Genomic DNA, 23,873 nt, shown 5'->3' with positions numbered 1-23,873 from the left:
TGGAACTGTATTTTAGTGAAGCTAATAAGTATTTTAGTTTCATAAAATGTACATGATTCTTATAGATGTATAAGAAGTTTAGTGGGAGTACATAAAAACTTATTTGGTCCTATGTGTATCACACACATATCTCTCTATTGTGAAATAACATTCAAATGCTAATGACTTAGATTTGAAATTATTCATCAATGATGGACCATGGCGAAACTTAGTACATATTGGGTATTAAGATCTATTTACAAAGATCTTATAATATTGTTTTAGATTAAGTAATGGCATTTACTAAATCAAACACGAAAGTCTCCATTGGAGATATTCGACCCATGTGAATAAATCTAAGTAAAGAATGTTTGAACTATGTATAAGCATTTACTAAGTTAAACATCAAAGAGTCTAAATGAGATTCTTAACCTATATTATATGTCAAAGAATTTAGCTGAATTTATCATGTATGATATAATATGAGGATCGCCAAAAACGTATCGTATGACTTTAGGCATGACGAACATATACCAATCTCTATTGATCTAAGTGAAGATCAACTAGATTGAGACCAAGAATACTTATGGTACTTGAAAAGGTACATAGGAATAGTTCTTGATTCAAGGAAATAAAGATACGCTAAATATTGATGCTACACGCATAAACACTGGCAAAAGATCAAGCAAGACCCTTTGGAGTTAACCATTGATAAGGACGAGCTATAGAGCATCGTGTTTTGAAATGGCAACATGGATTGGAGACCATGAGTTGTTGCGTGGGAAATTAAAATATTAATTTCTATGTTCTAAGATATAGTTGGAGAGTCTTCCACATATCTATGAACTGCTTGGATAGGTAAATCCAAACAAAGCATCACTAGCAACCTATGCAGTTGAAGTAAAAGTAATTATTGCCTAAGAAGCAATAAAACAGGGTTGTTTAAAGTTCTTCACTGAACTTGGGTAGATCACCTATCTGCTGGCTTGATGGTTCTTCATTGAAAAATGCGTGGAACCACTCTTGAAGCAAGAAAAACGTCTGCTAACTTAATGGTTCTTCATTGCAAAATGCGTAGAACCACTAATGTAGTAAGAAAGACTAGATCACATAATAAACAAACTCGAAAAGATCTTATCATCATATCTCAAAGAACATTCGATGAAAAGGATGTTAAGATTGGCAAAGCATGATAACTAAACCTATGCAACAAGTGAGAAGCAACACTCACATTGTCGCACTGGAAATCAAGCATAGCTTTGAATTCCATGAATTGTTTTAGAAAATGGGTTTGAGGCCCATGGTTGTAAAACATTGGGGTTGAACATTTATCATATATGAAATGTATTTTCATATTCCATTTAATCTTGGTTTAGTATTAAATGATGAGTCCCTTCAACTTGACGATATATTCAAGATAGACTGTCAGGACCAGTCCTGTGACTAAGAAATGTCTATCAAGTGAACTTGAATGTCAAAGGTTGAAAATGGTCCCTAATCGGAGTTTTCTATAAAATTGGACGCATAGAAAACGTTAGACGATTAGAATGCAAGATGACTAGTAGTTCTGTTTCTTGAACTATGTGGACATGGCAATGTCATAATCATTTGCATAGATACTTACTTTGGGAAGACTAGTATCGGACAAGACCTATGAAACTTTACTGTAAGAGATGAAAGTCTGTCATAAGTAAATTTCATTAAATTATTAGACACTAAATCCTCAATACCTGAGTGATTTGAGATTACTTGTTTGAGAACTGGTTGCTTTGACGTTGACCAACCGTCGCACCGTAAAAGGAGGCTATAAAGGCAACGCTCAGGTAATCACCTATCAAACGAAGTCTAATCTCAAGATCGCAAGATTGGGATTGTCCTCCCATAAATCGGGATGAGATGCTTAAAAGTTGTACAAGGCCACTCGGAGAGCTAGAAACTGTGAAATGCATGGCCGTGCTCGGATGAATCATAGGCTATGATTATCTGTTTATTTGATCAGTTGAACTCTGAAACCGAGGAACACCTCTGGACATAATAAGGATGACAACTCTTACCTTATGTTCAAGAGCAAGCATCGAGCGACAAAGGAATTAGGAAATGCACACTTGTCCCTAAGGACAAGTGGGAGACTGAAGGAAATAATGCCCTTGGTCCAAGTATGCATTCTATGTTAAGTCTAATAAATGCGGTTCAGTATTAATTAACAAGTTAATAATTCAGTGAGATCAAGTGAGCTGAATGCCTAGCTAGAGGCCGCTTCAGTTCAAGTGGAATTAATGATGTTAATCCACAGCTTACTCTTGACTGAACCCGTAGGGTCACACAAATAGTACGTAAACGGATCAAGTATTTAATGGCATTAAATACTCCATCTATGAATATTCGGAACCGACGGATCTTGGTTTCAGTGGGAGCTAAGATCGTCACAGGCAAGAAATGAATACTCCGGAAACGATGATATTGCCGGAAACGGAAATATGGATCGTATCGGAAATATGAATATTATCCAAGTCGTAGATGTTGCCGGAAACGGAAACATGGTACGTATCGGAAAATATTATTGGAAATGGAAATATTACCAGAATCGGAAATATTGCCGGAAACGGAAATATTGTCAGAATCGGAAATATTACCGGAATCGGAAAATAATTCCGGAAACGGAAATATTAAATATTTGTTCGAAACGGAAATTGATTCCGGAATCGGAAATATTAAATATTGTTCGTATCGGAAATAAATTCCGGAACTGGAAATTTAATCGGAAGCGTATCGTACGAATTAGCATCGGACGAGGCCTGCCAGACGAAGGCCCAGCACGAAGCCGGGCCATCGCCCAGCAAGCACGCGCGCCACAAGCCCAGCCAAGGCAGCGCCCAGGCCTACCGCAAGGCAGGCCCAGCGCGCGCCAAGGCCACGGATGCGTGGGCCGCGCTGCGTGGGCTGCTGCTCGCACGCGCATGGGCAGCACCTTGTGGCTGCCGTGTGTGTGTGAGTTTGTGCTCATACGTGATTCCTAAATCTACAAGAGTCAGTGTATGATTAAATTTCTATTCCTAATTGGATAAATTAATTAAATAGAATTCATGTAGGATTCTAATTTCAATTAATTCGTATCCTACTAGGATTACGATTCCTTTTCCATAACTCTATAAATAAAGGCCTAGGGGTCATAATTTATACAAAAAGTTTAAAAGTATTCAAAAGTGAGTTTTTTGAGAGAAAATTAAAACACACATCTTGCTCATAAAGTGCCGAAATTTTCTAGTACCTTAAGGGCGATTCTAGTTGGTCAATCTTAAGGCGGATCCGGACGTGCTGTGGACTATCTACGGAGGGACGACACTTGGAGTCCTAAAAGACTTGTTCTTGTTCGGTTCGGGCGCAGCTAGGGAGGGCACGCAACAAAGAGTATGCATCTAAATTATGCTATATGATTATGTGTAAATAATATGTTGTCCTGGGTTAATGGTTGTTTCCGCATGATCTATGTAATGTCATATGTATCGTAACCTAACACCTCACACCTCACACCTCGCCGGCCAGCCCCAGCCCCTCGCCCACGACCCCTGCTCCAAAAAACGAAGGCCCCTGTTCCGACGACCCTGCTCCACCACCAAGAGCCGCCGCTGCTCCAGCTCGACCCAACCACGTCGGTTGATGCTCCCACCACCAAACTCGAGCCATCCCCTGCTGCGACGACCCTGCACCACCACCAAATTCGACGCGAACTGCTTGGACACACGACCCTGCTCCGGTGCTTCCGTTGATTTGCTTGGACACGAATTCGATGCGAATTGGTTGTAGAATGCCGCCGAAGAGGTCGGAAAGGGGGTCGCCGGCCAAAGCTCCGCCTCCTACGCGGTTGCGTTTGGTATGAATCGAACTTTTTTTTTTTTGAGAGATGCCGCCCAGTAATGGCGATTGAAACCATGGTACAGTCGCCATTGAAAAGTGGTTGCGAACATGGTTCTGCCGTAGATCTATGGCGGATGAACCATGGAAGCCACCACTTTTCAAGGGCGGCAGTACCTTGGTTTCACTCGCCATTTCTAGGTGGCAAGTCTGAATTTTGATTTTTTTTTGTAATTACAATTTTAATTACAATGCAAATATTTAATTACAAATTTTATTAATTAGTTTAAAAATCCCCTATTAGAACATGTTAGAATTAGTTGAATAATGTTATGTAATTTTTTGGTTGGACTTGTTATTGTGATTGCTATTATTATTATTATTATTTAATTTGTTATTGTTAATAGAAGATATTATAAGAACAATTATTATTATTGATGGTATTTACGTTAAATTAATAATATTACAACTATGAATTTTAATTGGAATGAACGACATAATTTATTGAACAACTTAATTAACAAAATATGTGGCATAATTAACGGCTATTTAGTTCACGACATAATATAATTAACGACATATCTAACGCTTTAATTAACGTCATAATTTAATTAACTGATTATGAATATATTTATATTTATTATAAATAGGTTTATAGTTGTATTCTTAAATACATTATTACTATTATTATTAAAAATTAGGCTAAAAAAATAGTAAACTACAAATATTTTTAATTATTATTATTGTTATTATTGACGTTAGTTTAATATTATTATAACTATGGAGTTGTATTTTTTTATTGTGTACTAACGACATAACTTAATCGGAATGAACGAGATAACTAACGACATAATTTATTTAACGACTTAACTAACAAGATTTGTGGCATAATATAGGTAACGTAATAATTTAATTAACGATGTAATATAGTTAACGACACATTTAATGCCATATTTGACGACATATTTAACGGCATGATTTAATTAAGGACGTAATTTAATTAACCTGGTCACCAAAATATTTATGAAAATGTAAAACAATTATGTTAATATTATATTATTGAAATGAGCCTAAAATTTAAATGCGAAACTAGCTAACACATTTCACGCATGTTAAATAATAGAGAATTGTCAAGGGCGCTCCAATGGGCCCGCCGTCCCAGCCTCCGCCTGATTCGCTAATGCAAGAGGTTAGTTTATGATTTTTTTTAATTAATTCCTTGTGCCGCCCAGAATTGAGAAACTAGCTAATACGTTTCACATTTGATAATAATAGAAAATTGTTCAGAGTTCACTTAGCTATGATGTTGATAATGTCGTTGACGGTTCTGGAGCTAGGCATACCCGAAGTCGTTGTATAAATGCTTCAATTAGAAGGGAGAGAGATGGATTTGGATTGGATGATGAGGAGGAGAACATGACTACGAGTGTGGATACGGCTTGAGGAGGCACTCCACGGTCGTATTTCAAGTACCGGTACATTCGACCATCTTTTTGCTTCTTTTTGTACGAGCTACCTACCAAGATGAATCCTAATCCGATAGCTACTTCCCTTGCCCATTTCGATGCGTTCTCAAAACCATCAAATATTTCATTTGTCACGAATCGATCGCTATAATCGACACCGTCACCACCGTAATCAGGAAATGGAACTGCGGTGTTAGGAACCTATTATAAAAACTAAACATTAAATTCACATTTAATATAACTAACAATTTTTATATATATTAACAATATTAAATAACTAATTAATTCATTCATGCGCTAACATAACTAACAATTTTTATATATAACGTACATTGAATTCATAATTTAAACACCATTTTCTTAATTTTGCACATGAAATTAAATTACAAAAATAAATAACTAAATATATAATTACACATATTTAAAAATGTTATATTATAAGACTTTATTAATTACACATTATCATTTAGTTATTTTCTATGCCATTATATAATTAAACATATAATTTACTAACATTTAACAAATAAACATGTCATTAATTAAACAATTATTTTAATTATCTTATTTAAACATGTCAATAAATTTAATAACTAAATATTTATTTTTAAATTAATTATATTTCATACATATAAATAGGTTAATAATATTTTAACACATATTAACTTTTATAATTTTCATATTTTTACAAAGATTTTTTTTAAAATATTAACAAATAATTTTAACAAATAATTTTTTTTTATTTTCAGATTTTTACAAAGATATAATTTAACAAATTTATTTAATTTTCAAAATATTTTCAGAATATATAAATTATTTAACAATAATGAAATTTAAATTTAAATTTAAAAGAATTTTTTTTTTTTTATTTTATAACTGCTATTTCAGAATTTATATTTTCAAAATTTATATTTAAAAGAATTTATATTTTTTTTTTGTATATTCTCAGAATTTATAAATTATTTAACAATAATGAAATTTAAATTTAAAAACAATTTATTTTTTTTAAAAATGTGAAATGCCGCCAAGTATAAGTAGGTAGCAGCCATGGTGGCTCGCCCAAAATAAGCGGCACCCACCCCAGATCTGCGGCTGAGCCATGGTGGGTTCCGCCATTTCTGGGCGAGCCACCATGGTCGCCACACCATATCTGGGCGGCACTTTAGCATACACTACAATAAAAAATAAAAATAAAAATTCGAACCTCTGGCGACTATGGTGCCCACATGGCCGACGACCACGACGGTGGAGGAGCGTCGTCGACCTTGGGGGAACGGTCCTTGTATTGCTTGTGGTGGTGTCGCGCTTTGTGGTGGTGAGGTGGGGAAGAGGATGGTGGTGGTGGACTCGGGAAGAGGAGGTGCGCGAGGAAGAAAATGGTGGTGCAAAGGGGGGGAACAGGATGGTGGTGGTGTTGGGAGGAGTGCCGGTGAGTTCAACCGCCTACGTGGTGGCAGTGGTCACGGGGAGGGGTGTGGTGAAGGGGAGGGTGGTGGGCTTCGTGGTGGGGAGGGGTTTGGTGAAGGGGAAGGTGGTGGTGATGGGAGGTGGTGGCTGCCCGGAATTTTTGCCGGAAACTAAATTCCGATACCGGAGAAAGAAAGAGGGTGAAAGTTTGTGGTAAATTGTGAATATGTGGGGTAGTTTTTATAACACAATTGTCCTTTCAAGTCAAATACGCGGGCGTTTTTAACGGGTTAGGACGTCGAATAGCGATACACAAAATTTATTACTCGTATTTATTATTTGCAACGTTTGGACTTAGTACACTATTCACATATTCAACTTTGACTATTATTCGTGATTTATACGTAAGATAAAACATATCTATTTGGGATCTTGTTAGATTCGTCTCAATGTGTATTTTCAAAATATCATCTTTTTTAAAATTTTTGCTTAAAGAAAATTTAAGATATTAATGATCAAAGTGATCAACGTTGCGAGTAAAAACAAACGGATGAAGTATTAGCTATTTATTATTATTATTATTATTTGTTAAGTAATATTCAATTCAGGAACATTCAGTTCAGCTCAGATTAACTAAAAATAACAACGCATAACTAATATGTGATTCATATCAAATTATCAATTGATTTCGGTGTGATCGAGTTTGCCTAAATTTGGATCCATTCATCTTTATTTTCAACCCTAATTCAATAAAAGGTCATGGACTCTATCATACATCAGCCAAAACTAATTTTCGAGTTTAAATAAATAATTTAAAACGGATAATCTGATACGGGTCAATCTCACAAAGTTTGTTTCAAACTAAGATCAAACATCGCCCACAAAGCACCTTATCCACCACAAAATTCTGGACAAAGGAAAAACACCAAACATCCACCCAAAACCCCATCACAATTCTAATCTATCAGCAATTCACAAATGACAATGGCATCCCATCAATTCCTCTGCAATTCTCCTCGCCCACACCTCTTCCTCCACTCTCCAACCCGGCCCAACCCAACTCAACCCCATCTCTCCTTCATCCCCAAAGCCACCTCTGACCCAGACCCTCAGCCGGAATCCGACCCACAACCTTCCGATGATTTTGACTCCCGGATCTCCCAAATGCGACTCAAGTACCGTTCCGGAACCGGTAAAAAAGCCGAAATTCGAAAGACAAAGAAGGGAAACCAAAGGGCCGAATCCGAGTCCACCGGAAACGGGGTTTTCCTACCCCCGGTTCCGTTAAAAGAACCGATTTCAGGCGGTTTGAAGGTGGAATTTGGGTTCAGCCCGTTTACTGAGCGGGTTAATGGGCGGCTCGCTGGGCTAGGATTGGCAGCCTTATTGTTGGTGGAATTGGCAACGGGGAAGAGTGTGATAAAGTATCATAAACCAGAAATAGTGTTTGTTCAGATTTATTTTATGGCTGCTGTAACTGCCTTGTATTTGAAGTTTGAGAAAGAAAAGATCAGTGTTTGGCCTCAAAATGATGCTAAACAATGATTGATTAATTGATTATTTTTTGTTGTAAATTGATAAAATTAAAGTGTTATAGTTATGATATAAAACAATGTTTAAATAAAGTTTTTGCTTTTATATCGAAAGTGTTAAGTTTAGAAATATGGAATACACGAATTCAATATATCTGAGATTTAAAAGACTGGTATACTATTGAACACAAAAGCCATAGAGGAGAAAGGAGAGAAAATAGCTAAAACTTAGAACCAAAATTGGCAAAATATTACACAAGATACATGGATAACCAACCAGCTTATTCGTGTTACTTCTTCTGTTGCCTATATGTACGGTTTGCTCGGAACAAGAATGAATTGATGTTATAACTACAATCGCTAACACGTACGTTACAGACTAATCTTCAACGAATCAATTTGCTTGCCTATACAAGCCACTCGCGTGCTTGTGCCAGATTCTCTATCTCCAGCGCCCAACGCTGTCTGTGTATTCCAACACCAAAATCAGCATCAGAGGCCTAGACTTTCTAAAACTCTAGTCCTGCCCTTTTAATGATGATTTTTTCCCTTATCAATTGGTAATGTTGATGAATATTTTCATCATGCTTTCTCAAAATTTCTTAGTATCAGAATTCAGAAAAGTTAAGTGGATGCTCGAGTGAAGAAATCATTCACAGCTAGATTGGCATCTCCATGAGCTACAGCGTCTTCAGGTTCAGGGATGCAGAGACTAGACGAGGAGACCTGTACACAACACCAGCAATTGAGTAGAAGAAGAAGAAGAAGACCTATTTCAAATAAAGACTTCATTGCATCAAATAACTAAACTAGGACTTGGACTATCAGCATAACTTTTTATTTTCTAAAAATCTACACCACAAACAAATGAACAATGAAAACCAAGGCAAAGTAGTGGATGAGTGTCAAACAGCCAGCTTGTAATAGCAAATAATGACGCAAAATTTTAACAGAAAATGAGAATTTAGAAACTAAGTAATGCAAACAGTGCAAGAAAATGAAAAGTGGAAGACCGACACTAACAAAACCAGTACAACGTATCATAAGACTGCATTGCCATAGACTGGCTACTAGAAATCAAAACTGCTACAGCTGACATACTGCTAGAGTTAACAATGATCCATGTAGGGGGTTGGGATGATAATGAGCTGAGTCAACAAAACTGACGATCTATTGGAGCTCAGCTCGGCTCCAGATCTTACAAGCCAATATGAACCTAGCTCGGGTTGAAAATCTAATTTCAAAAAAAATTATGTAGAAGATAATTAACTGTACAAGGAACCATACCTTTGCATCAACCATCATTTCACCATTATTATCCTCAATAAGACATGCACCATGTGCCTTTAACCATTCCATGCATTCCTCCAATCCATCCACATCTCCCTCATCACCTCCTTCACCTTCAGGTGCACTTGCGAATCCCAAAACTTGAGCAACATAAGAAACAGGAATTGTAGGTCGATAAGTTCGAGACATGCATTTCACAGCCTCGAAACGCATTTTTTCTACACAGAGATCTGTCAAATGACGAGCATACCCTGTCACTTCATAATAAAGATTAAACTGAACTGTACTTGAAAGAGGAGATTACACATACAACATACCCATGAGACAAGTGTTCAAATTAGGTGCTGACTTATACAGTCTGAAAAACAAGACATAATTTCCTGATGTAACAGCCGACCTAACTGAGAGTGCATGCTTCACAGCTTCATGCTTTTTAGTTTCATCAGATAATCTGCCATTCAAATGATGCGAACATACCTCGGCATTAGACATAAACATGAAAGCTAAGCTAAAAATGGATGCAAGAAACCAGACAAAAAGTTTGTGGCACCACCAACCAACAGATGAAAACCCAAACTCTCAGCATTGACTTGCAAGAAAAGATTATCCACATACATGTGATACATCTCCACCCCCCATCCCCAAAAAAGTAGAGTAGATAATTTCAGCACCGTGTTCTTCATAGGGAGGTGATAATTTAAGTTCAATTGATTTTGACTCATTGTTTTCAGGAATAAACAATGGGCCTGAATTGAAACTAGTACAATTTGTAAATTTGTCTTCCATTTTCCATAATATCACGCAAATTGGCCATAGATATACTCGGTTTCCAAGTTTCTAGAGAATATTTTCAGAAAATGGGCAAGAGACGCTTTATCTCCCTTTTAAATTTATTTTAGGGGTTGATTAGCTTATGTTCCAAGTAAAGGAGATTGTACTAATGGGTTGCCAACAAGTTAATAAGAAATTATGGTCTCACAAGATAGTAATTAGCACTGAACTCCAGCCTCGGACAAAATGGTCAATGAAATCCACAAATACTGTTTTTGTTGGTGTTCAAATTTCCCTTTGTTTAGTGTTGCAGATAAATTGAGCGGGTTGTCATGGTATGGTAGAAAGTTTTGGGTGAGGTGGGAGGAAAAATTAAGAGGAGAATTTTGGCCTTAACATCACACATTCATGTGTATTAAAAAGATCCTAAGAAAGTACATGTGCCACGTTCACTAGTTAGACGTTATAAAATTGTATCAATTTTATGCAAGTCTATTTACTTTATCTCCACTTCTTAATAATTACGTACACAAGGTTGATTATGAGAAATAACTAAAAAGAAAAAAAAAAGTTTAGGGGTCAGGCCCCAATGAGCCCGAGGAAGATCCTCCCAAGAGCACAATGATCACTTAAACGATTTCCTTAGGCACATACTATGAATTCTTTACTACATAATCAAGCATCTTACCTTCTGGGAGAAAAAATAATTGTGTTATGGGCCAACACTCGCACATCTCAACCTAAAAGGCGATTAACAATTGTCTTTAGAAGAGTGATTGCCAATTGTTGTGATAGGTAGGAACATTGGTCCAAGAAATAATCACTCCAGAAGTCCAGAGGGAAAGATAGCAGAAAACACAGAAGAATCCAATAAAAGAACATAATACGCAATACGCACTGACATGCAATTTGTTGCATCGGACAATTAAACAAGTCTTTTACCCCAAAAGGAGAAATTAAAAGAGGGATGTATTGCAATTAGCAAATATCATACATCGCAAAAATATAAAACTACATGGTTTGGAACTACACAGTTGCAAGTCACTAAAGCGACAGGAAGGTAACAGAAAACTCATCCATAGAGAACAAACATGCTTGAGAATGAGGATCAAATTTTATAAAATAAATAAGTGGTGACAAAAGGGGAAATCACACGCATGCACTGCATTAAAACCGGATTATCCCACTTATATGTGTTAATACTTAGTCCTATACTCCATAGCAGTTTTAGACTTAAAATGGAAGTAGGTACAGGCATCAGTAATTTCAAAAATTTCACTAACCTTGACATCAAAGATAGGAGATCTTTCCTGTTATTGGACAGTAAGCTGATAGAAAGTAAATTGTAAGCAGAAAATTCCATGTGGCAACCTGCTATTCCTTCACCGTACAGGGATTTCAATTGTGATTGAGACTGCAAGCAAACCAACAACCCAGCTCATCTTTTTATCTTAAGATAAAATATCAGAGTAAAATTTATCATTTGAACCAGACAACTGTAAGTTGTTAACAATCAACAGAAAACCCCATCCGTGAAGAGCAAAACATCCTTGAGAACAGAGACCAAATTATTAGAAAAGGGAAGATGAGGGGAACACACACACACTACACCGAACTCGAGATTACGGACTCTGATTGTCTCGCCTATCTGTTTCTTAGACCGATAGTGAGTTCTATAGCCTATAGCAGTTTAGACTTCTACACAAGCAGAACAAACACTGATCATGCCATGCGGAAAGCTATAACAACCTTAACTAAAAAAGAAAATAACCAATCTTCTCACCATTGCACAAAGACCAACCTGATTAAATTCTGGCAAGTCCCCAAATTCAAGAGCAAGTCGACCATGTGTTTCATAGACCTGGTCCATACATCATGAAAAAGATAAGATTCAGAAGTTCAGACAAAACCACACAACAACACTTTTGATTCAAATAAACTCAAATTATAAAGATTATAAACCAACTTACTGAAGCAACAATGACATCGTCCTGAACAATTCATGGACTCATGGTGCTTGATTTAAAGGTGCATAGAACATATTGACATACCTTTACTGTTAGTTCATTACGTATCCTCTGCACAGTTAAATCTTGACGAATTGATTTTAACTGATCACATTTGTAAAGATAATTTTTCTGTGAACTCTGAACCATATGCAAAGCCTTCTCTAGAACTTCCTCGGGTCTAACCTGAAGACACCACATTGTTCATTAATACTGTTAAACACAAATTTGCCACTGACATACTGTAGACAAAGATGGAGTGTGGGAAAAAGTATTACAGTTGATGGATCAGGTGCAGAAGTAAGTCGCAAATAGCGTTTCTCAATTTCTTGGCAAGTACCCTTAATAGTAAGGGCATCCCAGTCTATATCTTCAACAGCCCTGGAACCTCCGTCTTCAAAAGTTTTGCTAAGAACCAAAGCAGTGGCCCTTCTAGAATACAAATAATTTCCAACACCAGCGTTCTTTGGTCTAAAACGATTCTCGGCTCTTTGTCCATTACCTTTCTCGAAACGCCTGGAACGACTCTCACGTCTCTTTTTTTCCTCTGGTGAGTTGGCAAGTGTGATTGCTCCTGAGTAGTGTGCTGTCAAACTTTGTTCCTTGTCACTATCACTTGAGGCATCACCATTCTCGGTAGCACTCAAGTCATTACTAAAACGCTGTCTTTTATTAGGCCTGTGGGCACTTCTACTAGTACTAGTCTGGTCCACAGTAGAAAATCTACTGAAAGTTGCATCCTTTCTCTCGGACTTTCCAGCAACAGACTGCAGAGAAAACTGATAAAACTGATTATGAACAAAGGGGAAAGGAGATAGATATTTAAACATTGCTATAGCAGCACTGCAAAACATGTGAGTCATCTTATCAAATCCATCCAGTTATCGGAACGCAATCCCTTTGGTTCCAGTACATCAAAAATTTACATAGAAGAGATGGTGACAAGGTTCATCTTGTGTATAGAACCTCACTCACGTTCCTTCTATGTAGACTTTACAATGTACATATACTAAGCATTGCTCTAGCAGTATGTTTTGCCAAAGACAGAAAAGCCTTTTGATCAACACAGGCTAAAAAGGAAGCTGGGGAGAAATTGAGAAAGACCTACTACAGCTAAATGAACAGAGAACACTAGGTCAGCAAGATACCTTGTGATCCCTTCCATTGTAATTAGCCCATACAGGTCTAGCAGAATCTTGATAGGTGGATGTCAGTTTTTCAATTGGTTTATCTTCTGGTAAAGGTTCCCACCTACTTTTAGCTCGTCTACTAGGACTTCTTTTAAATGCAGACAAAGACAAAACTGGTGCCGCACTTTGTCTGCAAAGAAGCAAATCAATTCAATATACACATACGATTAGAAACCCTTTATTCAGAAAAGGTGAACACTGACTACCACTTTACAAGTAAGCTCATCAATACATTGACACCGAGGAAGTGGAACATGCTCATAGGATGAAATCAGGAAATGTTGAACGAATGTTTCAGAGACAATATATATGTATATACTTGCAATAAGGAAATGATAAAAGTAATCTTCAAAAAGTTCATGTAACCATTAAAGTTTTTATCAGTTTCAATGAATAATCAGCTGACATGATAATGATAATAATATAATCCAATATACTTTATCATAACAAATGCACTTTGAGTGTTTGATCGCAGAGGAGATAGAGCAAGAAATGCACAACAGATACTAAAAACGGGAAATGACCAGAAAACCAAGTACCCACCCCCTCCCTTAAAATTAGGATGGTTTATAATAACATAGTAGGAGCATCCCCCTGAAAACCACCACAAGTTTACGTGCCCTGAACTCAAACAATTCAATCCAAGGGCAGACTTTCTTGTAAATTTTTCGTATCAGGATTACGGAACCTTATTAAATAACCTTACCCCTAATATATGTTTGATGGATTTTTACCATTACCAACTGTAACCCCGACTCCCCGGACCAACAAAGTACAGCAGAGATTGACAAGGAATTAATTAGTTGATAAGTATTCTATATTTGAGAACTTGAGGTTCTGCCATATCCTTCACTTGATAACATAGAACTTCAAAGAACCAAAGATCGTAGAAAAAAAAAAGACAACCCCCTCCCCCTTCTCGATTCCCTCTAACAAATTTAATTTTCAATTTTTCATGAGAATTACAGGAAAAAGGAATGTAAGAAGAAGAGCTAAACCACATTATCAGTCCCATGCAAGCCTAAATGATGACTTAAACTTCACAAAACAATGCAGACTGCAAACCAGCCAGGCTGAACAAGGACAAACCACAAACAGCAATCCAGTTGAAACAGCAGTAAAAAAAAATTGACACATAAATTTAACAATATCAAAATTACAAGATGTAAATCCAAGTGAAAGAAGAGAAACACACTCAATATTCAAAGTGCTCGTATCAGGTAGAGGAAAAAGGGGTTCAGTGTCCCAGTCGCGCGAGTAAAGTGTTCCGTCAGCAGTTGCTTTAGTGATTATCTGGAGTATTAAAACATCAAAAATAAAATTATGTTTCACCTAAAAAGAAATTCTACAGGAACTAAATAGCTTATAGTATGCGATATTATGGATCTTCCAGTAATACAGAAATGTAGTGAGCTCATCAGTGCATATTAGTCTACCAAATTAAGAATCCATCTCAGCCCAAGTGGAAAATCTATCAAATACAATGCTTGACCAAAGTGTTTACTGATGAAACATAAGACCCCAAAAAAATGTCCGTACGATCTTTTCTGAAAAATATATTAACAATTTCACAATTTGTACACCTGCAACAGAGATTGTAAAATAGAACTCATCAAGTAAAATTTCCTATAGTATATGGCTCACCTCCTTCATGACTTCTTGAGAAGCAGCTCTTTGTTTTTCATCCTTGCAACGAGCTAAGGCCCTCTCTACATAACCTCGAAGTGCTGCTGGGAATATTCCAGGCTGCATAACAGTAAAAGAAACGTAAATTTTGAAGAAAAGGTTCAGGGACAGATTACTGATCAACACATACAATAAATGTAAATTACAGACACAGAAGTTATCCATCTTGTATCATAAAGACCGTTTTAAAAGGGGGCCTGGCCTAATCAAGGCAGGAAGCAAAAAAGATTAAAGGAAAAAGAACTTACCTTCGGATTTGAATCAGAAGCACTACTAGAGAGAACCTTGTTGGTTGGTTTTGGCAATGAGACACTAACATAGGCAGGCTTTGCTGTTACACCTGATGTGACGGTATCTTTAATAGTTTTTGGCATAGCCAAAGCCAAATTTGAGGCAATTCTAGGATTTGTTGGAATCTGAAGGTTGCTTACCCTGAGTGTATCGGCTGGGGTATGGGGTTGCAAGGGTTGTGGGTAAGTCTGTTGCACCTCGGTATACAATGAATTGGGTAACTGTGGCTGTGTTGCTAGAGTCTGCTGCTGATCCTGAACACTAGGATGAGAATGGCTTACATCTAAAGGCTTCTGAAAATTTGACTGCAAATTAGAAGCATGCTGATTTTGGTAAGCTTGAGCTGCATGTTTCCAGTAATCATTATATGTACCTGCTGTACTGCTTGTCTGGCAAGACAACAAGAAGAATGAACTTAATTAGAATTTAAGTAACATCGAAAACAAACATTAAACACACGCCACAGAAATGCAATGTTTTATTGTAAGTGCGAACAGAACACATGAAACACCTTACGGCATTCAGAAGAATATACTGAGAAAAGTCAGAATACCAATTACAACATTATTCAACTGAGCTTAGCAGGCTACAAATCATGGTATACTAGCACTGATTCATAAGCATGTCTAGTGCACCAACAGGAGAAGTTTGGTACCCCTTCAAAAACCCCAAAAAATAGAAACAGAGCAAAAAGAAGCAACCCCCAGTCCCCACAACTATGGAAGCATGCACAACTTGACCTTGCTTTTATATATAAAAAGAATGAGTTTTTATCAATAATATAAGAAAGTACAATACGCAAGGATGCATATTAGTAGTATTGCCAATACCCTCCCAAAAATAGAAACAGAGCAAAAAGAAGCAACCCCCAGTCCGCACAACTATGGAAGCATGCACAATTTAGTAGGGTATTGGCGATACTACTAATATGCATCCTTGCATATTGTACTTTCTTATATTATTGATAAAAACTCATTCTTTTTATATATAAAAGCAAGGTCAAATTTGTTCTATTAAAGAGACTCATTCATACAAACAAGAATCAAGATGGGATAGGAATCACGGAATAGTCTTCAGCCTTCACACTTAATATTTTTTTTCAGCTGATGCCAGACCTAAATTTTTAGGTCCAGACCCTAACCCGTAACTTATTGCCAATCTCTTCATACGAACATTTCGTAGAAGAGATACATCCTGGCAATGTAACTCTCACCTTCCTAGACTCATATATTATGTCTAGAGACTAGGACTGTGGTCAAAATGATTCCCTTCATCAAATGAGTTTTTTTTTGTTTTTTGTGATCTCTAAAGTAAGTAACTAAGTACTGAGAAGCCGTTTTGTGCAAAAGTCTGCCTATCTGATAGAAAGAGGAAATACCAGGCAGTAACACAAACAATATAAGGCCTTTGGAAAACTAAAATTTAGGTCAACTTCATTATCTAATTCTTAGAAACACTTTTATTTTGGCAAAATAGAACAATATACGGAGTTACAAGTATTTGACAGCAAACTAGAGAAGTTGTAAATTTTATAGGCACATTGTAGTCCACCCACAGAGAACATGACGACTAGCTCCTCCATCAGATAAAGTTTGTCACAACTTTTGACACCAATCACCCAGAACCAAACTCTATTCTGCAAAAGCCCTGGCAGTTCCAAAACAACGGCGGGTGAGGTCGGATAAAGGATGTGGGTCATAACAGAAGAGAGTAGCTTTAAAACAAAAAAGGAGACACATAAGCAGGTGAAATTAAGCATCTTCAGCGCCCAGCACTAACCATGCCTTGAAAAAAAAAATGAAGTTTACCTCTCTAAACTTCATGTCATTGATGTGTTGCATCATGATTGATGAGAATGAGATCACAGGAGAAGAGAGCTAAGAGATACAGTTTGAGGATTTAAATCTCATTAACACCTCACTTAGCCTTATCTCACAAACTTCAATGGTCCCATCAACACGTGGAGAAAAGCAGAAGGCACAGAAAGATTGGAGATTGGGTAAGGGGAATGGGGAATGGGGAATGGGGGAGGAGCCTTTTTCTTTCTCATGCATTGCATAGTCTCATTCTCATTTATTCATGTATTTTACATTCTTACAACCCTTATACTCCTCTCGTCTCATACTTGTATACATAAATATTTTACAAATACAAAGATAGCATAGAATAATAGACGGAACACAGATATTCACTAATACCGATGTACCATCTCTTGAATAAAAAATCTAAGCATCCAAATTGTCCGGTTTGACAAACTAAATTATGCTGTTGTGGAAAAACCGAAATCTTGGATGTCAATAAAATTTTCTTTTAGTTCTAGCAAAATACAGTTTGGCTTTCATGATTTTCCAAAAACCTGAGGCTTGATACAGAAGCTAAAACAATACAACTTACATCCCACTCACCTCTCCTCAATACAATCCCCAACAATAATAGGAATCACACGATCTTAGTCCTATATATTAAAGCTTCACTAAAGAACCCAACCCTCATGCCTTTCAAATATTTAAATAAAGAACCCAATATCCTCACCACATCAGATTTTTGAGCCTCCAATGCCAACATTTGTCAGATGTTTATGGTATCAATCTGGATTCTGCAGCCTAATATCCCTGCTAGGTTTTCCTCGTTTTGCAATCCCGGATCTTCCTAATCCTGGCTAGGAAATGGTTCAAGGATACTCCTTTTGAGTTCCATGGTTGAGAGAGTTTACAAGAGGAAGATGTGTCGGAAGAATTTGGCTTTGTATCACTCTTACTCACTCCTCCTTGTTTAGTATTACTTGACATTATTTGTCCCTCTTCAACTTTATGGTATGGGTAAACAAGAAGTTTGGCAATAATATAAAAATGTACATTGTTGGGAAGTTGATTCTACAAGATATCACCTAACAAGCCGGACTTGACACCAACGAGGAAGGGGTCCGGGTTTTTTAGTTAGGCTTCCTAAAATGTCTCATCAGTAAGAAATGATATCAGATTTTATTGTAACCTAAACTCCAAAGGCAAGTGATCAGGCACAAGTATGAACATGGTCCTCAGAAGAGAGGGTCACTAATGAGATACATTAAGTAGATGTTGGTGCACCATGCAGAGGAGAAACATAACTAGTATTTTCTTCTTTAATCACTTGCAAAGAAGTGGACAAGAACAAAACTCTCCTCATTTACCATAGAAACATCCATCTTCCTTAAGCTTCACCCCAAGCCCAAATAAGCATCTTTAATGATATAGAATGGTAGAACCATTAATTTTAATTCAATATGAACCCATAAAATCACAGATGACGTGTAGATACCACAAGGATTACCAACACGCCCACGACTCCCAACGCCCATCTGATTTCCTAATCACAAACATTATATTCCGGAGGAAAATACATATCAAATGCAACAAGAAGTGCAAAATGAGAAAATACAAAAGCAACGATGAAGACAGCCTAGGAAATTTCAAAAAGGATTAAAACCGTTAGATTCTATAGTCAAAAGTAGAGCTGGCAAACGTGTCGTGTCGGGTCATGACTTCGTTTCCATGTTGTAATGTTGTATATAAACGAGTTGGAAAACCTCAACACTAACCCGACCTACTTAATAAATGTGTCGTGTGATGTTGACCCGTTTAACTAATCGTGTCGGAAACTCTTGAAACTAGCCCGAGTTTTTCGTGTCTGGTTAGTATCATGTTTGTTCGATAAAGTTTCGTGTGGGAAACTCTTGAAACTAGCCCGAGCTTTTCGTGGCCGGTTAGTGTCATGTTTGTTCGATAAAGTTGGCTCCATTATAAATGGTTTATAACCAAATACATTAAATTATGTTGTTTTTCTTAAGCGGTTTAAGTCATGTCAGTTTCGTGTTGAGATTCTCAACAATAACCCGACCCATTTAATCATACGTGTCGTGTCGTGTTGACGCGTTTAATTAAACGGGTCATAAACCTTAACACTAACCCGCTTTTTTGTGTCCGGTTCATACGTGTCAGATTTTCCCAGCTGTAGTCAAAAGTGCAACATCAAGAAATCCTAAACCCATTTTAAGCATAATTGTTAGTATATAAGAAGTTTCTAACTATGCAATAATCCATCGTCAATCTAGTATCAAAGACGTACTTCCTATGTTCTCGAATATTAGTCACATTTGGAATCTTGATATTATTCACAACTGAAGAGAATCTTCAAATTTCTTTCTAATACGTATTTCAAAACATATTTGTGTAAGATATTGTTTTATTCATCTCAATGTGTAGATTCACAATATAAAACTTTATGATTTTTTAACATACGCATTTGGAGATATTTACGTTTACATATTGAGTTGAAACGGGTGAAACAATCAAAATAGGACTAATATTTAAGAACAGGGGGAGTAATATACATGGTTATACTCTTTTTACCTTTACGGATGTTGCTCCTATGGGGCATGAGTAACAGCTTAACAAATACTGAAGCAGATCAAAACATACTTGTCAAGAAGTCAGCTCCAAAAGATTATCACAATATAAGAAACCTTATTTGATGGTCTTGTTCATAACGCAATTTGAAGGGCAGCGGGAAGGGTATTTATAGTAACTAAGCCACATCTCCTTCAGATAATCTATCGTAACTTCCAAATAAATGACACAACTGAAATGTTTTCCAGAGCAGTAAACTAATATTCCCAGATTGCATGCATTCAGCATTAGCAAAAGATACAACTGAGAAGTACAGAATTACTACGAAGAGAAAATTTTACTAATTTACTCTCTACTAAGTTAAAAAAAGATACAGACCATCAAAGCTACACAAAGGTCGAGACTCTAGACTCTGGAGTAGCAGGACCACATAAAGTTAGCTCTTCGGGAGGAAGAATCGCCTAAATAAATTACCAGGGGTTACTAAAGATTTAATTCTTATCTAAATCACGATTTAGTTATGCAATTTGGCAAAAAAATTGATGTTTAAACTAAAATTTAAGAAATTAATATCATTGAACCAAACAATTCACAATTAAAAAGTTCCATCTTTTCATATAACAAAATTTGACTCATACCTGATGTGAAGATAATGCAGAGGGGTCGGTCTCGGGTTTCCATGCCAGGGTATAAGTTGCCTGTGGCTGACTTACAGGATTTGCATATCCACTAGAAACTCCAGGAATAGGACACGACAAAGCAGCTGTAGCCGAAGCAGAGGTATTCTCTGTCCCAGGAGCACAGGTGACTTCAGTCTGACTATTGTAATAATCTGCCCATTGCTGATACTGCTGCTGATAATCCGTAGTTGCAGCAACATTACTAGAAGTATAAGCGCTGCTTGTGTCATTGCTATAACTTTCATACTGATGAGGGTAATTTGCGTAATTTCCTTGACTCCACAAGTTAGTCTGGCTGCTGTAACTGCTTCCATTGTAAGCTCCAGTCGTCTGATAATCACCAGGATTGTAATAAGTGCTTGGATAAGTTGTAGACCCAGTATAAGACCCGGTATTCTGAAATGAGGAAATAGGCTGATAAGGAGAACCTGAGTTTTGATATGTTCCTGTAGCTTGAGTGTATGGTTGAGATGACTGTTGTTGGTAACCACTTGGTTGAGTTGACTGCTGTTGGTAACCACTTGGTTGAGTTGACTGCTGTTGGTAACCGCTTGGTTGGGTTGACTGCTGCTGGTAACCGCTTGGTTGGGTTGACTGCTGTTGGTAACCGCTTGATTGGGTTGACTGCTGCTGGTAACCACTTGGTTGGGTTGACTGCTGTTGGTAACCGCTTGGTTGGGTTGACTGCTGCTGGTAACCACTTGGTTGGGTTGACTGCTGCTGATAACCACTTGGTTGGGTTGACTGCTGCTGATAACCACTTGGTTCAGTCGACTGCTGCTGGTAACCGCTTGGTTGGGTTGACTGCGGCTGGTAACCACTTGGTTGGGTTGACTGCTGCTGATAACCACTTGGTTCAGTCGACTGCTGCTGGTAACCACTATAGTAATTGGTGTATTCAGAACTTGCATAACCATACGGATTGGTGCTAGAAGAGTATGTTGAATAGCTAGTATACATGTGTGATGCATTATCTGTCCCTGATGCTGTTGACGTAGAGGTTATAGACGGCACATTTGTAGCGTCCTGAACAGTAGCAGGCTGATGCTGATTATACTGGTAGCTCACATTCTGAACAGTTCCGTTCCCTAAGCTTGAATTATCGCCCCCATGAATGGGCCAAGCGACAGGTGTGGCCCCAGCAGCTGACGGGTAATATTGATGAGCATGCCCTTGGTTTACTTCAGCTCGATACTTCAGGATAAAACAAAAACGGATTAAAGGATTTTTCTAATATCAATTGAAATATATATATTTCTCTGTCCAAAGTCAAATATTTCATAAGCTGTTAAGGATATCCAGAAAATTTGCCATCTTTCCCAAAAAAGAAATGGTTTATGATAAAAATAAAAATATAAAAATTATTAAAAGAATACTGTATGCTCTTATTAAATTAAGTGAAGAGGAAATAGATAGAAATAGCACAACTATTACAAATAACATCTTTGTAAAGTCATGTCATATCTTTAATTATAAGAGGTTGGGACAACGTGACAACTAATTCAGGGTAAAGGGGGTATTATACAACATCACAAGCTCACAACAAGCACGTAAAAATCCAATTATCTGCATGTGATGACTAGCTCTCCAGAACATAAATATGCGGAGAAACGCTTGCCTCAACCAAAAGGCATAGATAAACAGAAAGGGCAAGAACACTTTATCGGTGCAAGGGCACAAGTCGTGAGAACTGGACCCATGCCACTATAGTTCTGACTTCTGAAACGCAAATTACTTTGCTCGAATTTGAAGTTTTCAAGTTCACAATGTTAGTGGTTTTAGCAAGATTACAAAAGAAAATTGTATGATTCCCAAGGACAATGTTAGTATTTAAATAAGTGGAACTATGGCACATTTGGAATGAACACCCGGAAACAGTGGCTAGAAGCTAAAAGCCTAAATGCAATTAAATTACAAAATACACAGATCCAGATCAGTATGATTAAAGGTTCCGGTCTTCTACTAATATATCAAAAGAAGTGCCATCCAACATCATTGAAAAAGAAGCATAAACTCCATTATAACAAGAGTAACAACCCAACAACCCAAAACCGAAACTCTAAAGCATAAACAAGTTTGATCGCCCCCCAAGACATAAACCAGCTCAATCGTAATGAAAAGTAAAGACAGTCCACATAAAAATGTAGTTACTGCTTGGAAGCAACTCTAACTTATTGACAGAAAAGCCAAAACATAATAAATAAATTAAAAAAAAAAAAATTGGGCCTTGCAATATTTCACATAAACCCAGAAAACATAACCAAAAAAATGGGGAATCACCTCAATTGAATTAGGATCAGCAGTAGCTGCTGCTACGATTTGAGCACTACCTCCTTCACTCGTCATTATTTCTTTATCATCCTGATCAATTATAAATCCAAAAACAAAAACATAAATTTAGCACGAATTAATTTAGCTCGTATGATTGTAATTTAAACAGGAAATATAGAATGATAAGAACCCTAATTCCCGAAAATCAGCTTAACCTTCAATTAATGCTGGGGTAAAAGTTGGGTTTGTCGAATTGAAGGGTGGAACACGAAAAGGCAGGAATCCGAATTGAAACAAATGAGTAAAAACAAAAATAAAATCCAGAAATAAACACAGAAAAAAATTGGTGATTTTGAATTCGATAATTAATGGCAGAAATTAATAAAAACAAAAAAATATAGAGAAAAAATAGTAATTGGAAGTAGAGAATTGAAGAGAGTGGGGGAAGAAGAAGCGAGGGAGAATGGTGTAATGGGAGGGAAGAGCGATTGAGCTCGGCGGGGACTAGGTCGAGTCGGGTCTTGGTCTTAGAGGCTGTGCGTATGGAGAGTTTTGCGGTATGGCAATTGGCAGCGAGGGGTGTAACCATGTAATTGCAGATTCACCAAAATTATACGGAGTACTATTGGCAGTTCGGCTTTTTTGGTTCGGATTTGAGTTTCTAACTTAAAATCATATGATATGGAGTAATTTCTTTCCCTCAAAAAAAAATATGGAGTAATTTCTATGTTAATCCCTACCCTTTAAAAAGTCAAAACTTGACAAATAATATTTCCATTAATCCCCACAACACCCTCAAAATCTTCATGAAAAAAGGCCAATTCTCTTAAGAATAGTGCACTGACTAAAACACCCTTAATTATTGATGACTCAACTGATTCCAGCTGTCGTTCTGATGACACCTAACCCTTTCCCTTTCTCTCTCTCCTCTCAATTAATGCATTCAGTTTTCTGAAACCTCACCCTTTCCCTTTCTCCTTCTCCCTCCACGCATCTTCTCCCTCAAACCTCACCCTTTCCCTTTCTCCTTCTCCCTCCACGCATCTTCTCCCTCACTGTGAACATAATTC

General features: G+C 37.1%; 3 protein-coding genes across 6 annotated transcripts; 2 read left to right on the top strand and 1 right to left on the bottom strand.

Annotated features, from left to right (window-relative positions):
- Positions 1 to 6,509: 6,509 nt before the first annotated feature.
- On the top strand, positions 6,510 to 6,875 carry LOC130465539 (glycine-rich protein 5-like). Its single transcript, XM_056834337.1, has one exon. It carries the CDS (start codon positions 6,510 to 6,512, stop codon positions 6,873 to 6,875), a length of 366 nt encoding a protein of 121 aa, XP_056690315.1.
- A 677-nt stretch (positions 6,876 to 7,552) lies between these two features.
- On the top strand, positions 7,553 to 8,339 carry LOC110789651 (uncharacterized). Its single transcript, XM_021994355.2, has one exon. The coding sequence runs from the start codon at positions 7,680 to 7,682 to the stop codon at positions 8,244 to 8,246; it is 567 nt and encodes a 188-aa protein (XP_021850047.1). The 5' UTR covers positions 7,553 to 7,679; the 3' UTR covers positions 8,247 to 8,339.
- Positions 8,340 to 8,442: 103 nt separating this feature from the next.
- On the bottom strand, positions 8,443 to 23,462 carry LOC110789650 (SAC3 family protein A). Of its 4 annotated transcripts, none has more exons than XM_021994347.2 (14): positions 23,019 to 23,456; positions 22,813 to 22,893; positions 20,491 to 21,726; positions 15,425 to 15,856; positions 15,135 to 15,236; positions 14,686 to 14,783; positions 13,449 to 13,620; positions 12,579 to 13,079; positions 12,346 to 12,486; positions 12,096 to 12,155; positions 11,578 to 11,708; positions 9,841 to 9,974; positions 9,521 to 9,753; positions 8,443 to 8,959 (listed from the first exon to the last, which is right to left on the bottom strand). In XM_021994347.2, exons 2-14 carry the CDS (start codon positions 22,876 to 22,878, stop codon positions 8,858 to 8,860), a joined length of 3,408 nt encoding a protein of 1,135 aa, XP_021850039.2. In that variant the 5' UTR covers positions 22,879 to 22,893; positions 23,019 to 23,456; the 3' UTR covers positions 8,443 to 8,857. The 4 variants fall into 4 exon arrangements, with proteins under 4 accessions (XP_021850039.2, XP_021850042.2, XP_021850043.2 ...); XM_021994350.2 differs by having other exon boundaries at positions 12,579 to 13,067; XM_021994351.2 differs by lacking the exons at positions 22,813 to 22,893; positions 23,019 to 23,456 and having other exon boundaries at positions 20,491 to 20,862; positions 20,961 to 21,447.
- Between the last annotated feature and the right edge of the window lie 411 nt (positions 23,463 to 23,873).

Source organism: Spinacia oleracea, chromosome 1 (assembly GCF_020520425.1).
Source record: "Spinacia oleracea cultivar Varoflay chromosome 1, BTI_SOV_V1, whole genome shotgun sequence".
Lineage (NCBI taxonomy): Eukaryota > Viridiplantae > Streptophyta > Magnoliopsida > Caryophyllales > Amaranthaceae > Spinacia > Spinacia oleracea.
Note: the sequence above shows the minus strand (reverse complement) of the source record. Positions and strands in the feature narration are given on the sequence as shown.